The sequence below is a fragment of the Piliocolobus tephrosceles genome, chromosome 1 (assembly GCF_002776525.5).
Source record: "Piliocolobus tephrosceles isolate RC106 chromosome 1, ASM277652v3, whole genome shotgun sequence".
In the NCBI taxonomy this organism is placed as follows: domain Eukaryota; kingdom Metazoa; phylum Chordata; class Mammalia; order Primates; family Cercopithecidae; genus Piliocolobus; species Piliocolobus tephrosceles.
The window spans coordinates 194,086,647-194,104,270 of record NC_045434.1 but is presented as its reverse complement, the minus strand read 5'-3'; the positions used below and the strand labels follow the sequence as shown (position 1 = coordinate 194,104,270).

The 17,624-nt window shown below is 44.7% G+C and overlaps 1 protein-coding gene and 1 pseudogene across 6 annotated transcripts in view; both read left to right on the top strand.

The window, feature by feature from the left end:
* PHACTR4 (phosphatase and actin regulator 4) overlaps positions 1 to 17,624 on the top strand; it is a 142,312-nt gene that overhangs the window by 104,908 nt on the left and 19,780 nt on the right. For all 6 annotated transcript variants that reach the window (XM_023219456.2, XM_023219455.2, XM_023219459.2 and 3 more), the window contains 3 exons: positions 6,401 to 6,998; positions 9,576 to 9,760; positions 14,032 to 14,185. In XM_023219456.2, coding sequence (XP_023075224.2) covers positions 6,401 to 6,998; positions 9,576 to 9,760; positions 14,032 to 14,185 — 937 coding nt within the window. The remainder of the gene's footprint in view (positions 1 to 6,400; positions 6,999 to 9,575; positions 9,761 to 14,031; positions 14,186 to 17,624) is intronic.
* On the top strand, positions 14,894 to 15,005 carry LOC111547826 (annotated as a pseudogene).

Here is a 17,624-nt window from a genome sequence, read left to right as displayed (position 1 = left end):
GGCCTCCCAAAGTGCTGGGATTACAGGCTTGAGCCACCGCGCCCGGCCAAGAAAAAGAAAATTTGTTTAATCTACTTAAAACTACCTATGCCTTCCATAAGCATAAATGAGTCTAGTAGATAAAAGGATGATTCTGTAGAGGTCAGTGGAACTTGGGATTCAGTGTCTGGCATAGTTATTTTCATAGGGAACTGCAGAAGGTATTACTTAAATTGTTCTGAGAAAATCATGTTTTATCTTGGGATAGTTAAGAATGCTATTCTTATATTAAAATAAGTGATGGTAGAGAAAGCAGGGAACATGATCAGTAAATTTGTATGGGTTTAGTAAATTTTTTGCATTTACCCAAAGTTAAGTCTACTTTCTTTATATAAATGTACAATTTCTTAGAAGAATTTTCAAGAAAGGGAGAGGAAAGCTAATGAGTGCTTCAAAGCTAATAAAAATATAATTTTTTCAGGAAAAATGATACTAGGCTTAGTACTCTTTAAAGTTCTTGTTCAGGATTGAATGAATGAATAAAAACTATACTCATTAAATATTTAATATCACCAAGTTGGGTGGAGTGATTCAAACCTTGAAAAACAGGCTTAGAATATTTTATGAGTATGACAGTTTGGAGTAGCTTGATGAAAACAGGGTGAAGTTGTTATTACCACCACTTTGGAAGGATAGTGTCATGTTGACTTACCTGTGAGGAACTTGGGGAGCCTTTACATACTTATTTTCAAAACTACCTTGTGCTGCAGGAAACCAATTTTATCTTTTCTATAGGTAGGGCAATTAGAACATGAAGACATTGTGTGTGATTAATTCAAGGTTGTAGGCCGGGCGTGGTGACTCATGCCTATAATCCCAGCACTTTGGGAGGCAGATCACCTGAGGTCAGGAGTTCAAGACCAGCCTGGCCAACATGGCGAAACCCCATCTCCACTAAAAATACAAAAAATTAGCTGGGCATGGTGGCAGGCACCTGTAATCCCAGCTACTCGGGAAGCTGAGGCAGGAGAATTGCTTGAACCCGGGAGGCAGACACTGCAGTGAGCTGAGATTGTGCCACTGCACTCTAGCCTGGGCAACAAGAGCGAAACTCCATCTCAAAAAAAAAAAAAAAGGTTGTAGTTACTGAAAGATAGAAACTGAACATAGGCTTTTCAACTCTCAGGTCCAGACCTCTGTTCCTTACAGTAGTGTTCGCAAACTGGTGTTCTCCTCAGGATCACCTAGAAAGCTTATGATAACAGACTGCTGGATGCTTCCCCTAGAGTTTCTGATTTTAGTAAGTCTGGGATGGGCTTGAGAATTTACCTTTCTAATAGGTTCCCAGATGATACTGATGTTGCTGTCCAGGGAGCACACATTGAGAGCCTCTGTGCTAGACCAATGGAATACCACCCTTTTCAAATTAAGGCAACATATAAAATTATCATTTGTGTATGATACCCTGGACTAAACTGCAGAGCTCATTCTTGGCTTGAGGTAAATATCCCAAAACAATAGACCTTGTAACTGAGGAATCAGTATTATTCCATGAGGGGTCCTCAGCAGAAGAAGAAAAATAGAACAGTTCACAGAGCATTACTTAGAGCTAAATAGATTTAATTTAACGGACTCTCTTTTATTCTAAAATTATAATCTTCGTAATCCTTTGGGGTTAAAATGCCATTGCTTTCACAAAAGGATTATGTTCATAAATGGTTTACTTAATATCAAGCCTTATTTGGAAATCTTAGAAAATGACAACCTCAATAAAAAAACTAGAAAAAAAAAACCAACAATCTAAGGTTGATCAAGATTTTTTTTATTGTTTTAGTCACTGAAATCCAAAAGTTTGGAAACCATTGCTTCAGAAGTACTACTGTCTTCTCATTGGTATAACATGGAGTATTAGGACTAAGGAAAAACTACCAGCAATAGCTGAACAGGTGAAAGGGAATTATTACCCATCCCGGAAACACTCTGGAATTTTTCCACAAAACTACAGCCAGATGCTGTTGTCAGGGTATATGTACCGGAATTTACTTCCTTAACATATATGCCTTCCTCAGATTACCAAATATAATTCATCTTATTAATTCAAAAGTAAAAATATTCATTTATGGTCTCATCAGGAATGAGTTTTGTTGTAGATGGAATAGTTAACAGCTGTTTTTAGAGAATCAGCAAAAATCCAATCTTTCCAAAAATATATCTTTCACTGCTCCTAAAATTCATATTTTTAGAATCTTTTTGTGTATGTTTGCAGTGTTTTTCTAGAAAGGCTTTTTTAAAATTTATTTATGGGGCCAGGCACGGTGGCTCACACCTGTAATCCCAGCACTTTGGGAGACCGTGGTGGGCAAATCGCTTGAGGCCCAGAGTTTGAGACCAGCCTAGGCAACATGGCGAAACCCCGTCTCTACTAAAAATACAAAAAATGATCTGGGCATGGTGGTGCATGCCTGTAATCCCAGCTACTCAGGAGGCTGAGGCAGGAGAGTCGCTTGAACCCGCGAAGTGGCGGTTGCATTGAGCCAAAACTGCACCACTGTACTCCAACCTAGGCAACAGAGCGAGACTCTGTCTCAAAAAAAAAAAAAAAAAGAAAGAATTTATAATGAGTGACATTAAAACTTTATAAAATTAGGCCAGTCACAGTGGCTCATGCCTGTAATCCCAGCATTTGGGGAGGCTGAGGTGGAAAGATCACTTGAGGCCAGGAGTTCGAGACTAGCCTGAGCAACGTAGCAAGACCCCATCTCTATAAAATATTTAAAAATTAGCTGGGCATGGTGACATGTGCCTGTAATTCTAGCTACTTGGGAGGTTGAGGTAAGAGGATTGGGTAAGCACAGGAGTTCAAGGCTGCAGTGAGTTATGATTACACTACTGCACTCCAGCCTGGGTAACAGAGTGACATCCTGTCTCTAAAAAAAAAAAAAAGGCTGGGTATGGCTGGTTGGCTCACACCTGTAGTACCAACACTTTGGGAGGCTGAGGCAGGTAGAATACTTGAGCCCAGGAGTTTGAGACCAGCCTAGACAATGTGGAGAAACCCATCTCTACAAAAAGTAACCCCCATAAAATTAGCTAGGCATGGTGGCACTTGTCTATAGTCCCAGCTACTTGGGAGGCTGAGGTGGGAGGATCACCTGAGCCCAGGGAGGTTAAAACTGAAGTGAGCCGTGACTGCGCCACTGCACTCCAGTGACACAGTGAGACCCTGTCTAAAATAATTTAATTTAAAAATAAAAATAAATTTAAAAAGAAAAGAGGCTGGGTGTGGTGGCTCACATCCATAATCCCAGCACTTTGGGAGGCTGAGGTGAGCCTACCACTGGAGCCCAGGAGCTCAAGACCAGCCTGGGCAGCATAGTGAGACCTTGTCTCTACTAAAAATTAAAATTTAGCCAAGTATGGTGGCATCGACCTAGCTACTTGGGAGGCTGTAGCAAGAGGATTGCTTCAACCCAGGAGATTGGGGCTGCAGTGAGCTATTATTCATGCCACTGCACTCCAGCCTGGGCAACAGAGGGAGACTTTGTTTCAAAAGAAAAAAGAAGAATTGGCCGGGCGCGGTGGCTCAAGCCTGTAATCCCAGCACTTTGGGAGGCCGAGACGGGCGGATCACGAGGTCAGGAGATCAAGACCATCCTGGCTAACACAGTGAAACCCCGTCTCTACTAAAAAAATACAAAAAACTAGCCAGGCGAGGTGGCGGGCGCCTGTAGTCCCAGCTACTCGGGAGCCTGAGGCAGGAGAATGGCGTAAACCTGGGAGGCGGAGCTTGCAGTGAGCTGAGATGCAGCCACTGCACTCCAGCCTGGGGGACAGAGCGAGACTCCGTCTCAAAAAAAAAAGAAGAATTATAAAATTAGCTAGCCTTGGCCAGGCACAGTGGCACACACCTGTAATCCCAGCATTTTGGGAGGCCGAGGTGGGTGGATCACCTGGGGTTGGGAGTTCAAGACCAGCCTGACCAACACAGAGAAACCCGTCTCTACTAAAAATACAAAAAATTAGCTGGGCGTGGTGGCTCATGCCTATAATCCCAGCTACTTGGGAGGCTCAGGTAGGAGAATCACTTGAACCTAGGAGGTAGACGTTGTGGTTAGCTGAGATGGTGCCATTGCACTCCAGCCTGGGCAACAAGAGTGAAACTCTGTCTCAAAAAAGAAAAAAATAATTAGCTAGACTTTTACTTTGAACGTCTCCAGTTTTTGGGATTTAGGACAAATACAGTTTTATTTAAGGGAAGTTTTTGAGACCGTTTGAGAATACTGAATGGGATGAAAATAAAAATAAAGGGTTTGAGTAGGTTAGAGGTTGGTGATCAAAAGAGCTACTTTTTTTTTTTTTTTTTTTTTTTTTTTTTTTGCTTTCAGCAGGGAAAAAATGACTACTCTAATTATTTTACTAGTTTTGCTCCTGTGTGATCTGATGATCCACTTTTACAGGTCATCTGCAGCCCTCCAAAGGGATTTTGCTGAAACAACACCACCTTTGCTGAGTCATTGTGGGCTTTGGTGAAACCATAGGAATATATACTGTTGTGATACAGGGTGAGGGCTTCTCATCTCATAAGCATATATTGAGGGTCCACTAGACGCCAGGTACTGTGCACAGCCCTGTGGATGATATGTTGATGGAGACAAGGTTGCCCTGCCATCAAGGAGCCCATCATATAGTGGAGAGTGAACATGGGAAGCTGAGTTGCAAAGGGAACATAAGAGGTGTACACACTAATAAAAACTAGAGACAGTAGGCCGGGCGTGGTGGCTCACACCTGTAATCCCAGCACTTTGGGAGGCTAAGGGGGGCAGATCACGAGGTCAGGAGATTGAGACCATCCTGGCGAACACAGTGAAACCCCGTCTCTACTAAAAATACAAAAAAAAAATTAGCTGGGCTTGGTGGCGGGCACCTGTAATCCCAGCTACTCGGGAGGCTGAGGCAGGAGAATGGCGTGAACCCAGGAGGCAGAGCTTGCAGTGAGCCAAGATCGTGCCATTGCACTCCAGCCTGGGCAACAGAGTGAGACTCCGTCTCAAAAAAATAAAATAAAATAAAGTAACAAATAGAGACAGTACGATGCAGTCAAATAGTCAGAGACCTGGATACTAACTGAGTCCATGCCAGTTTGTAGTATGATCTTGGGCAAAGTCGCCTAACTTCTGTGGCCTCGCTTTTTCCTTCTGAAAAATGGTAAAGATGCTATCTTGTTTCCCCTGTCACCTCAGGTGGTAGAAGGAGAATATGACTTCAAGGACAGAAAACACTTTGATTTCTTCAAAGGACTTTGCAATTGCTATAAAAATTCAAGATGTCAGTATTGATAGTTTTATAACACAGAGCTGAGATACCGAGATAGCATTATCAGGATATGGTAACAATACCCACTAATACTTATTTTATGCTATATGAATGTTTAAATTTTTTAATGATGTACTGTTATACAAAATAACTTTTTTTTTTTTTTTTTTTGAGTCAGAATCTTGCGCTGTCCAGCCTGGAGTGGGGTGGCGTGACCTTGGCTCACTGCAGCCTCTGCCTCCCAGGTTCAAGAGATTCTCGTGCCTCAGCCTCTCCCAAGTAGCTGGGATTACAGGTGCCTGCCACTACACCTAGCTAATTTTTGTTTTTTTGTTGTTGTTGTTGTTTTTGTTTTTTAAGTAGACGGGGTTTCATCATGTTGGCCAGGCTGGTCTCGAACTCCTGACCTCAAGTAATCTGCCCACCTCGGCCTCCCAAAGTATTGGGATTACAGGCGTGAGCCACCGTGCCCAGCCACAAAATAACTTTTTGTCGGATGTTTTTGTCTCTCTTCATATTAACTACACCAAGATCAAGTTACAAAAAGTTGTCAGTCGGGTGCCGTGGCTCACACCTGTGATCCCAACACTTTGAGAGGCCAAGGCAGGTGGATCATTTGAGGTCAGGAGTTCGAGACCAACCTGGCCAACATGGTGAAACCCCATCTCTACTAAAAATACAAAAATTAGCCAGGCCATACTGGCATGTGCCTGTAATCTCAGCTACTTGGTAGGCTGAGGCAGGAGAATCACTTGAGCCTGGGAGGCAGAGGTTGCGGTAAGCCAAGATCACGCCACTGCACTCCAGTCTGGGCGAGAGAGTGAGACCCTGTCTCAGAAAAAAAAAAAAATTGTCATATCTGTTGTCATAGCAATGAAGTAAGCTACTCATCAGTCTTCCTACACCTCTGTACATTTATTAGACTTTCTATTTGAATAAATATAAACTTCGTTTCAGGATAAAATATGTAGAAAATGGCAAAACTATGAAATTATTTAACTTTCTTGAAAGATTAAAACTGAACTCAACTTTAATTCTAGGCCCTGGGCCAGCCCTTCAAAGCATTGAAAAGTCATGTGAAATTGATGTGTTGCTCTCTCTTTTCCAGCTGAATTGTCCCAAGCAATAAACAGTGGTACATTGTTATCAAAACTGTCCCCACCCTTACCACCTAAGAGAGGCATTCCATCGACCTCAGTACCCACCTTGGAGTCTGCTGCTGCCATCACCACAAAAACACCAAGTGATGAAAGAGAGAAGAGCACATGTTCTATGGGCTCAGAACTGCTATCAGTGATCTCACCTCGCTCTCCGTCCCCCCCACTGCCTGCTCATATACCTCCAGAGCCTCCACGCACCCCTCCATTCTCTGCTAAGACTTTTAAAGTTGTGCCAGAAATTGAGTTTCCACCATCCATAGATCTACACCAGGAGATTCCCCAGCAGGAAGATCAGAAAAAGGAAGTCCCCAAGAGGATATTGGACCAGAACTTTGGGGAGCCCCATATACCCTCTAGGTTGCCTCCACTCCCACTGCATATTCGAATCCAGCAGGCCCTCACCAGCCCACTTCCCATGACTCCTCCTCTGGAGGGTTCTCACAGAGCTCACTCGTTGCTCTTTGAAAACAGTGACAGCTTTTCTGAGGACAGCAGTACGCTGGGTCGGACCAGGTCTCTTCCCATCACTATTGAAATGCTGAAAGTGTAAGTGCCTTTAAAGCTTGCCTCTTGTTTCTCCTTTACTCTAGATAGCCCTGCTTGGAAAAAATTACTCATAGAAAGAAAATGTGGGCCGGGCACGGTGGCCCACACCTGTAAGCCCAGCACTTTGGGAGGCTGAGGCGAATGGATCGATCACCTGAGGTCAGGAGTTCAAGACTAGCCTGGCCAATATAGTAAAGCCCTGTCTCTATGAAAATAACAAAAATTAGCCAGGCGTGGTGGCGCACACCTGTAATCCTGGCTACTTGGGAGGCTGAGGCAGGAGAATCGCTTTAACTGGGAGGTGGAGGCTGCAGTGAGCCAAGATTGTGCCACTGTACTCCAGCCTGAGCAACAGCAAGATTCTGTCTCAAAGAAAAAAAGAAAATGTGAATACAGTTTTTTTTTTTTTCTTTTTCTGAGATAGAGTCCTGCTCTGTCACCCAGGCTGGAATGCAGTGGCACAATCTCAGCTTACTGTAACCTCTGTCGCCCAAGTTCAAGCTGTTCTCCTGCCTCAGCCTCCCGAGTGGCTGGGATTACAGGCATGTGCTACCACATCCAGCTGATTTTTGTATTTTTAGTGGAGATGGGGTTTCACCATGTTGGCCAGGGTGGTCTCGAACTCCTGACCTCAGGTGATCCACCCGTCTTGGTCTTACAAAGTGCTGCGATTACAAGCATGAGCCACCGCGCCCAGCAATGTGAATAAATTTAAAGTACAAAGAATACTCTGCCAAAAGGATAAGTTCTAGAATTTGGACTCTTTCTTTTTTTAATCTTATCTTAAAACTTTATTTTTATTTATTTACTTATGTTTGAGACAGGTTCTTACTCTCTCACCCAAGCTGGAGTGCAGTGGTGCAGTCTTGGCTCACTGCAACCTCCACTTCCTGGGCTCAAACAATTCTCCCTCCTCAGCCTCCCGAGTAACTGTGACTACAGGCGCATGCCATCACACCCAGCTAATTTTTGTATTTTTTGTTAGAGATGGGGTTTTGCTGTGTTGCCCAGGCTGGTTGTGAACTCCTGGGCTCAAGCAGTCTGCCTGCCTCAGCCTCGTAGAATGCTGGGATCATGGGTGTGAGCCACTGCGCCTGGCCAAATTTCAACTTTTTACTCTCGTGATTTTTTTTTTCATGGAGATTTTTGTGATGACACAAAATTTACAAAATTATGTACATGAAAAATTACAACTGTTAGTTTTATATACTACAGAGAAGGCATTGTATAATGTGGTGCTTAAGAGCATTCACCTTGGAGTGAGATAGCGCTGGGTTCAAATTGCAGCACTACCACTCTTAGCTTATAGTAATGTTAAGTTATTTAAGCCTTCTGCTCTTTAGTTATATCATCTCTAAATGGGAATAATATTTACTCTGTAGGCTTGTGAGAATGACATTAGACAAAGGCTGGAAAGCACCAGTGCCTAATAAGTGGTAAAGCTGGGATTTGAACCCTTAGATTAATACCCGCTAAAAAGTTTCTTAGCAAGATTGTTAAAGTTAAGGGAGAATGGCCGGGTGTGGTGGCTCATGCCTGTAATCTCAGCACTTTGGGAGGCCGAGGCAGGTGGATCACGAGGTCAGGAGATCAAGACCATCCTGGCTAACAAAGTGAAATCCCGTCTCTACTAAAAAAAAAAAAAATACAAAAAATTAGCCGGGCGTGGTGGCAGGCGCCTGTAGTCCCAGCTACTCGGGAGGCTGAGGCAGAATGGCGTGATCCCGGGAGGCGGAGCTTGCAGTGAGCCGAGATCGTGCCACTGCACTCCAGCCTTGGTGACAGAACAAGACTCTGTCTCAAAAAAAAAAAGTTAAGGGAGAGAATTATAAGTTACTTCATTCATAGATTTTTTTTTTTTTTAATTTATGGTTATTTCAGTCCTTTGTCTTTTTTTTTTTTTTTGAGACGGAGTCTCGCTCTCGTCACCCAGGCTGGAGTGCAATGGCACAATCTCGGTTCATTTCAACCTCCGCCTCCTGGGTTCAAGAGATTCTTCTGCCTCAGCCTCCCAAGTAGCTGGGATTACAGGTGCCCACCACGACGCCTGGCTAATTTTTGTATTTTTAGTAGAGACAGGGTTTCACCATGTTGGCCAGGCTGGTCTCAAACTCCTGACCTCAGGTGAATTTGCCCACCTCCGTCTCCCAAAGTGCTGGGATTACAGGCATGAGCCACCATGCCCAGACTTTATTTCAGTCCTTTGTCTTAAAAGTCAGTTATCCTGGCCGGGCGCGGTGGCTCAAGCCTGTAATCCCAGCACTTTGGGAGGCCGAGACGGGCAGATCACGAGGTCAGGAGTTCGAGACCATCCTGGCTAATACGATGAAACCCCGTCTCTACTGAAAAATACAAAAAAAGCTAGCCGGGCGAGGTGGCTGGCGCCTGTAGTCCCAGCTACTCGGGAGGCTGAGGCAGGAGAATGGCGTAAGCCCGGGAGGCGGAGCTTGCAGTGAGCTGAGATCCGGCCACTGCACTCCAGCCTGGGTGACAGAGCGAGACTCCGTCTCAAAAAAAAAAAAAGTCAGTTATCCTCTTTGTTTCTAAAAAGAAAATATAATTATGTTAATTTGTTAGTCCAGACGATGAAGAAGAGGAGGAGCAAACCTGTCCATCCACATTCAGTGAAGACATGACATCTACCTCAGTCATTCCTAAATTACCACAGTGTGTACAGGAGGAAGAAGAGAAGGAGAGCGACTCTGATTCAGAAGGTCCCATTCAGTACCGAGATGAAGATGATGAAGATGAAAGCTATCAGAGTAAGAAAGGGAGGGAAAAGCAAAAGGGAGAATTCTTTTCCAGATAAAGCTATTTGCTGATCTTAGCAGGTGTCAAAAGAGATATGGAAACAGGTACCTTCTCCCATTAACTCATCTGGCTAACTGATGTTAGAAGCCACTGTGAAGGACTCCTTGTCCCTGTTATCACCCCTCTGATAAAACAAGCCAAGACAGGGATCCAAGTAGATTGAGTCACTCAGTTAGGATTTTCGGGTTTTTTTAATTTAATTTTTTTTTTTGGACAAGGTTTTGCTCTGTCACCCAGCTGGAGTATAGTGGTACAATCGTAGTTCACTGCAGCCTTGAACTCCTGGGCTTAAGTGATCCTTACGCCTCAGCCTCCCAAATAGCTAGGACTACAGATGTGTGCCACAACTGGTTAGGTTTCTTTGGTTTTTTGTTTTGTTTTGTAGAGACAGGTCTTGTTGTGTTGCCTAGTCTGTTCTTTTTTTTTTTTTTGAGACGGAATTTTGCTCTTGTTGCCCAGGCTAGAGTGCAATGGCACGATCTCAGCTCACCTTAATCTCCACCTCCCAGGTTCAAGTGATTCTCCTGCCTCAGCCTCCCAAGTAACTGGGATTACAAGCATGTGCCACCATGCCTGGCTGATTTTGTATTTTTAGTAGAGATGGGCTTCACCATGTTGGTCAGGCTGGTCTTAAACTCCCGACCTCAGGTGATCCACCTGCCTCAGCCTCCCAAAGTGCTGGGATTACAGGCGTGAGCCACCGCGCCTGGCCATAAAGGATTTTTTTATTTTATTTTATTTTATTTTGAGATGGAGTCTTGCTCTGTCACCCAGTCTGGAGTGCAGTGGCACGATCTCAGCTCACTGCAACCTCCACCTCCTGGGTTCAAGCAATTCTCCTGCCTCAGCCTCCCAAGTAGCTGGGATTACAAGCACTTGCCACCAGGCCCAGCTAATTTTTTTTTATATTTTTAGTAGAGGTGGGGCTTCACCATGTTGGCCAGGCTGGTCTCGAACTCAGCCTCATGATCTGCCCACCTCCCAGAGTTCTGAGATTACAGGCGTGAGCCACTGTGCCCGCCTGCCCAGGCTGTTCTTGAACTCCTGACCTCATGTGATCCCCCTGCCTTGACCTTCCAAAGCTCTAGGATTACAGGCATGGGCCACCATGCCTAGCCTATTTTTAATTTTTATAGATATATAATAGTAGTACATATTTATGGGGTACATGAGATATTTTGATATAAGCATGTGTGTATGGGTAATCAGGCTATCCATCACCTCAAACACTTAACATTTGTTTATATTGGGAATATTCCAAATCTGCCTTTCTGGTTATCTTGAAATATACAATAAATTATTGTTAACTATAGTCACCCTATTATGCCACCGAACACTGGATCTTATTCCTATTTTTTGAGAGTGTCTCACTTTGTAGGCTGGAGTGCAGTGGCACAGTCTCAGCTCACTGGAACCTCCATTTCCTGGCTCAAGTGATGCTCCTGCCTCAGCCTCCCAAGTAGCTGAGAACACAGGCATGAGCCACCACACCCAGTTAATTTTTGTATTTTTTTGTTAAGACAGGGTTTCACCATGTTGCCCAGGCTGGTCTTGAACTCGTGAGCTCAAAGTGATCTGCCCACCTCAGCTCCCAAAGTGCTGAGATTACAGGCATGAGCCACCACACCCGGCCTAGATCTTATTCCTTCTATCTAATTATGTTTTTATACCCATTAACTAGTCTTTCTCTCCCCCATCCCCTCTACCCTTCCCAACCTCTGGTAATGACCATTTTATTTATTACCTCTGTGAGATCAACCTTTTTAGCTCCCACGTAAGAGTGAGAACATACAACATTTATCTTTCTGTGCCTGGCTTATTTCACTTAACATAATGTCCTCCAGTTTCATCCATTTTGTTGCAAATTACAGGATTTATTTCTTTTTCATGGCAGAATAATATTCAATTGTGTATATACACCACGTTTTCTTTATCCCTTCATTTATTGATGGACACTTAGTCTGATTCCATATCTTGGGGATTATAAATAGTACTACAATAAGGATGACATTGATTTGCTGATTTCCTTTCTTTTGGATATGTACTCAACAGTGGGATTGCTGGATCATATGGTAGTTGTATATATATATTTTTTAAATAGACGGAGGCTCACTGTGTTATCAGTCAGGAGTGCAGTGGCTTTTTCTCAGCTCACTGCAACCTCTGCCTTCCGGATTCGAGCGATTCTTCTGCCTCAGCCTCCCAAGTAGCTGGCATTACAGGTGTGTGCCACCACACCCAGCTAATTTTAGTTTGTTTTTTTTTTTTTTTTAGTATAGACGGGGTTTCACCATGTTGGCCGGGATCTCGATCAAGAGATCGAGACCAAGTGATCCACCCACCTTGGCCTCCCAGAGTGCTGGGATTATAGGCATGAGCCACTGTGACTGGCCCAGTAGTTGTATTTTTTTTTTTTTTTTTTTTTTTTTGTATTTTTTGTATTTTTAGTAGAGACGGGGTTTCACCGTGTTAGCCAGGATGGTCTTGATCTCCTGACCTCGTGATCCGCCCGCCTCGGCCTCCCAAAGTGCTGGGATTACAGGTGTGAGCCACTGCGCCCGGCCCAGTAGTTGTATTTTTAAGGGTGTTTTGTTGGTCTTGTTTTGTTTTTTAAGTAGAAACGGAGTCTTGCTGTGTTGCCCAGACTGATCTCAAACTCCCAGCCTCAAGCAATCCTCCTGCCTTGGCTTCCCAATGTGCTACATTACAAGCATGAGCCACCTCATTTGGCCTATTTTCAGTTTTTTGAGGAACCTCCATACTGTTTTCCATAATGGCTGTACTAATTTCAGGTTTTTGTTTGCCCCGAATTTTAAAACTATTCACCTAAGTGCCTCTAATCCCAGCAGTTTGGGAGGCTGAGGTTGGTGAGATTAGTAGTTTGAGACCAGCCTGGCCAACATGGTGAAACCCTATCTCTTCTAAAAATACAAAAAATGAGCCGGGCATGGCCGGGCACGGTGGCTCACACCTATAATCCCAACACTTTGGGAGGCCGAGGCAGGCGGATCACCTGAGGTCAGGAGTTCGAGATCAGCGTGGCCAACATGGTGAAGCTACATCTCTACTAAAAATAAAAAATTGGCTGAGCATGGTGGCAGGTGCCTGTAATCCCAGCTACTCAGGAGGCTGAGGCAGGAGAATTGCTTGAACCCGGGAGGCAGAGGTCGCAGTGAGCCAAGACTACACCACTACAATCCAGCCTGGGTCACAGAGCAAGACTCCGTTACAAAAAAAAAAAAAAAAATTAGCCAGGCGTGGTAGCGGGCACCTGTAACCCTAGCTACTCAGGAAGCTGAGGCAGGAGAATTGCTTGAGCCTAGGAGGTGGAGGTTGCAGTGAGCCAAGATCGTGCCACTGCACTCCAGCCTAGGCGACAGAGCAAGACTCTATCTCAAAAAAAAAAAGAGGCCAGGCACGGTGGTTTATGCCTGTAATCCCTACACTTTGGGAGGCCGAGGTGGGTGAATCACCTGAGGTCAGGAGTTCAAGACCAGCCTGGCCAACATGATGAAACCCCATCTCTACTAAAACTACAAAAAATTAGCTGGGCATGGTGATGCACGCCTATAATCTCAGCTACTCAGGAGGCTAAGGCAGGAGAATCACTTGAACCCAGGAGGTGGAGGCTGCAGTGAGCCAAAATCGTGCCACTGCACTCCAGCCTAGGCAACAAGAGCAAAAACTCCATCTCAAATTTAAAAAAAAAAAGGCAATATGGAGTAGAGAAAAGGTGGCACATGGGCTAAAAGATAAAAGTGATGTTTTCCCTTTGGTCTAATGAACTTATTGCCATAGGACAGAGAAAAATAAACATGTTCATACTCGCACATCTTTGCAAATAACTAAATCCTGACAAAGTAGAAAGGCAGCTTTAAAAATAGACAGACTATGAGGTGTTAGTATGAAGCCTTTATGTTTTAATTCAGAGGGCTGTCCCATGCTTAGATTCTCTCTCCCGTAGCAACTCTTATCAAGGAGGAAAAACGTAGAGGCCTGATAGAAAAGATACCTTTTAACCATCTGAGTCCATCTGGCTAAAAAGATTTTTAGGTGTCTTTAGCTTTACCCCCATCTCAGTGTCTGGCTGGATCATTTGAGGCCAGATGGGAACTGGGAATTAAATATTGTATTTGTTCAGACGCTTGCCTAGCTCCAGGTAAGGTTGAACCTTTGGCTTTAAGCCTCAAGTTCTACATATTTTTCTTCCCTGTGTGCAAAGGTGCTCTCGCCAACAAAGTGAAGAGGAAAGACACACTGGCAATGAAGTTGAACCACAGACCCAGTGAACCAGAGTTGAACCTGAATTCTTGGCCTTGTAAAAGCAAGGAGGAGTGGAATGAAATACGGCATCAGATTGGAAACACACTGATCCGGTAGGCCTTTGCTTAGATTCGCTTGATTGATTTGGTTATGCCAGTATTTGTGTTAGATGTTGTTAGATGTGTTGGTTTTTTGTTTTGTTTTATTTTTTTGAGACAGTCTTGCTCTGTCACCCTGGCTGGAGTACAGTGGCACGATCTCAGCTCACTGTAACCTCCATCTCCCAGGTTCAAGCAATTCTCGTGCCTCAGTCTCCTGAGTAGCTGGGGTTATAGGCACCCGCCAGCAGGCCAGGCTAATTTTGTATTTTTAGCAGAGACAGGGTTTCGCCATGTTGACCAAGCTGGTCTCAACTGCTGGCCGCAAATGATCACCCACCTTGGCCTCCCAAAATGCTGGGATTACAGGCGTGATCCCCTACACCTAGCCTATATGTTTACTTTGTCATGGAGTATTCATTTATCTTTTTTAGTGTAATTTTTTGAACCACTGGAGTGCAGTGATTCAATCATGGCTCACCGCCTCCAACTCTCGGGTTCAAGGCACCCCCCCTACCTCAGCCTCTTGAATAGCTGGCATGTGCCACCATGCCCTTCTAATTTTTGTAATTTTTTGTAGAGACAGGGTCTGTGTTTCCCAGGCTGGTCTTAAACTCATGGCCTCAAACATTCCTCCCACGTTGCTCTCTGAAAGTCTTGGGATTGTAGGTGTGAGCCACCACACCCATCATTTTGAGTATAATTTTTAAAAGTACATACTGGGTTTTGTGTGAAAGGTGAGAAGGTTAGCACTCCACTTGACAAGGATGGAAGAGTCCCTTTGGGCCTGACAACACACATACAAGGCATTACCACGTGGCATCTAACTATCTTTATAAAAAAAAAAAAGAGCCGGGTGCGGTGGCTCAAGCCTGTAATCCCAGCACTTTGGGAGGCCAAGACGGGCGGATCACGAGGTCAGGAGATCGAGACCATCCTGGCTAACACGGTGAAACCCCGTCTCTACTAAAAAATACAAAAAACTAGCCGGGTGACGAGGCGGGCGCCTGTAGTCCCAGCTACTTGGGAGGCTGAGGCAGGAGAATGGCGTAAACCTGGGAGGCGGAGCTTGCAGTGAGCTGAGATTTGGCCACTGCACTCCAGCCTGGGTGGCAGAGCGAGACTCCGTCTCAAAAAAAAAAAAAGAAAGAAAAGAGGCTGGGTGCGGTGGCTCACGCCTATATTCCTAGCACTTTGGGAGGCCAAGACAGGCAGATCATCTGAGGTCAGGAGTTCAAGACCAGCCTGACCAATACGGTGAAACCCCATCTCTACTAAAAATACAAAAATTAGCCAGGCATAGTGGCATGTGCCTATAGTCCCAGCTACTCGGGAGGCTGAGACAGGAGAATTGCTTGAACCTGGGAGGCAGAGGCTGCAGTGAGCTGAGATCGCGCCACTGTACTCCAGCCTAGGTGACAGAGTGAGACTCTATCTCAAAAAAAAAAAATAGAAAAGAAAAGAAACAAAAAATATATTGTATACAGTTGGGTATCCTCTAAGAATTTGGAAATTGAAGGTGTAGCTGCCTGTGAGAGCTTTTATTTTATTTTATTTTATTTTATTTATTTATTTTTTGAGACGAAGTCTCGCTCTGTCGCCCAGGCTGGAGTGCAGTGGTGCCATCTCGGCTCACCACAACCTCCACCTCCAGGATTCAAGCAATTCTCCTGCCTCAGCCTCCCGAGTAGCTGGTACTACAGGCGCCCACCACCACATCCGGCTAATTTTTTGTATTTTTAGTAGTGATGGGGTTTCACTATGTTAGCCAGGATGGTCTCGATCTCCTGACCTTGTGATCCACCCGCCTCGGCCTCCCAAAGTGCTGGGATTACAGGCGTGAGCCACAGTGCCTGGCCTATTTTATTTTTGAGATGGAGCCTCACTCTGTCACCGAGGCTGGAGTGCAGTGGTACGATCTTGACTGACTGCAACCTCTGCCTCCCGGGTTCAAGTGCTTCTCCTGCCTCAGCCTCCTGAGTAGCTGGAACTATAAGCGCATACCACCACATCTGGCTAATTTTTGTTATTTTAGTAAAAAGATGGTGTTTCACCATGTTGGCCAGCCTGGTCTCGAACTCCTGACCTCAAGTGATCCACCCACCTTGGCCTCACGAAGTGCTGGGATTACAGGTGTGAGCCACCACTGCCAGCCAGCCTGTGAGAGCTTTAAAACATGAGATAGACATAAGGTTTTGCAAAAGTTTCTACAGAAATCAGAATGGTTCCCAGAACAGAAAAGCTTCTCTGTCACTTTTTTTATCTGGTTGCTCAACCATAAGATGCTAACCCAATTAACAGTCACACCCATATTTGCATTATATCTGTTTCGTATGTTCCATGTAACTGCCTCCTTTCAAAATATTAGTATATTTTTCAAGTCAACTGGAACCAAAAGTATAGAGAAACTGAATGCAAGCCAGCTTTCTGCATATGTAACACCTTAAGAATCCAGGTTGTATAGACAGGTTTTTATTTGACACAGATATTTCTCCCAATAAAGAGAGGATAAGGAGCTGGAACTCATGGCACAGTTCCTACAAAATAATTAATTGATCATGTCTACTAATTAAAATATATTTTTCTGTACTATTGCAGATACCTGGTTTTGGCTAGGCAAGGTGGCTCACACCTATAATCCCAACTTTTGGGAGGCTGAGGTGGGAGGATCACTTGAGCCCAGGAGTTTCAGACCAACCCGGGTAACACAGTGAGATCCCATCTGTACAAAAAATTTAAAAATTAGCCGGGCATGGTGGCACATACCTCTAGTCCAGCTAGCTATTCTGGGAGCTTAGGTAGAAGGATCACTTAAACCCTAGAGATCAAGGCTGCAGGCCGGGCGCGGTGGCTCAAGCCTGTAATCCCAGCACTTTGGGAGGCCGAGACAGGCGGATCACGAGGTCAGGAGATCGAGACTCTCTCTGGCTAACACGGTGAAACTCCGTCTCTACTAAAAAATACAAAAAACTAGCCGGGCGACGTGGTGGGCGCCTGTAGTCCCAGCTACTCGGGAGGCTGAGGCAGGAGAATGGCGTACACCCAGGAGGCGGAGCTTGCAGTGAGCTGAGATCGGCCACTGCACTCCAGCCTGGGCAGCAGAGCGAGACTCCATCTCAAAAAAAAAAAAAAAAAAAAAGAGATCAAGGCTGCAGTACGCTGTGATTGCACCACTGCACTCCACCCTGGGTGACAGAGCAAGACCCTGTCTCAAAAAAAAAAAAGACACCTGGCTTTAACTGTGTATGCTGTACCTCAGGGCAGGTTTTCCCTTTGTCTTCTAATAGACACTTTTTGGATGCAGAAATTGTTCTCTGCAATTTCTTTACTTAAACATAATTATCATCCTGTATGACCTCTGTGGTCTGACTACTTTGAAATTAAGGGAGAAGTTTGGGCACAGTGGCTCACTCCTGTAATCCCAGCACTTTGGGAGGCTGAGGTGGGTGGATCA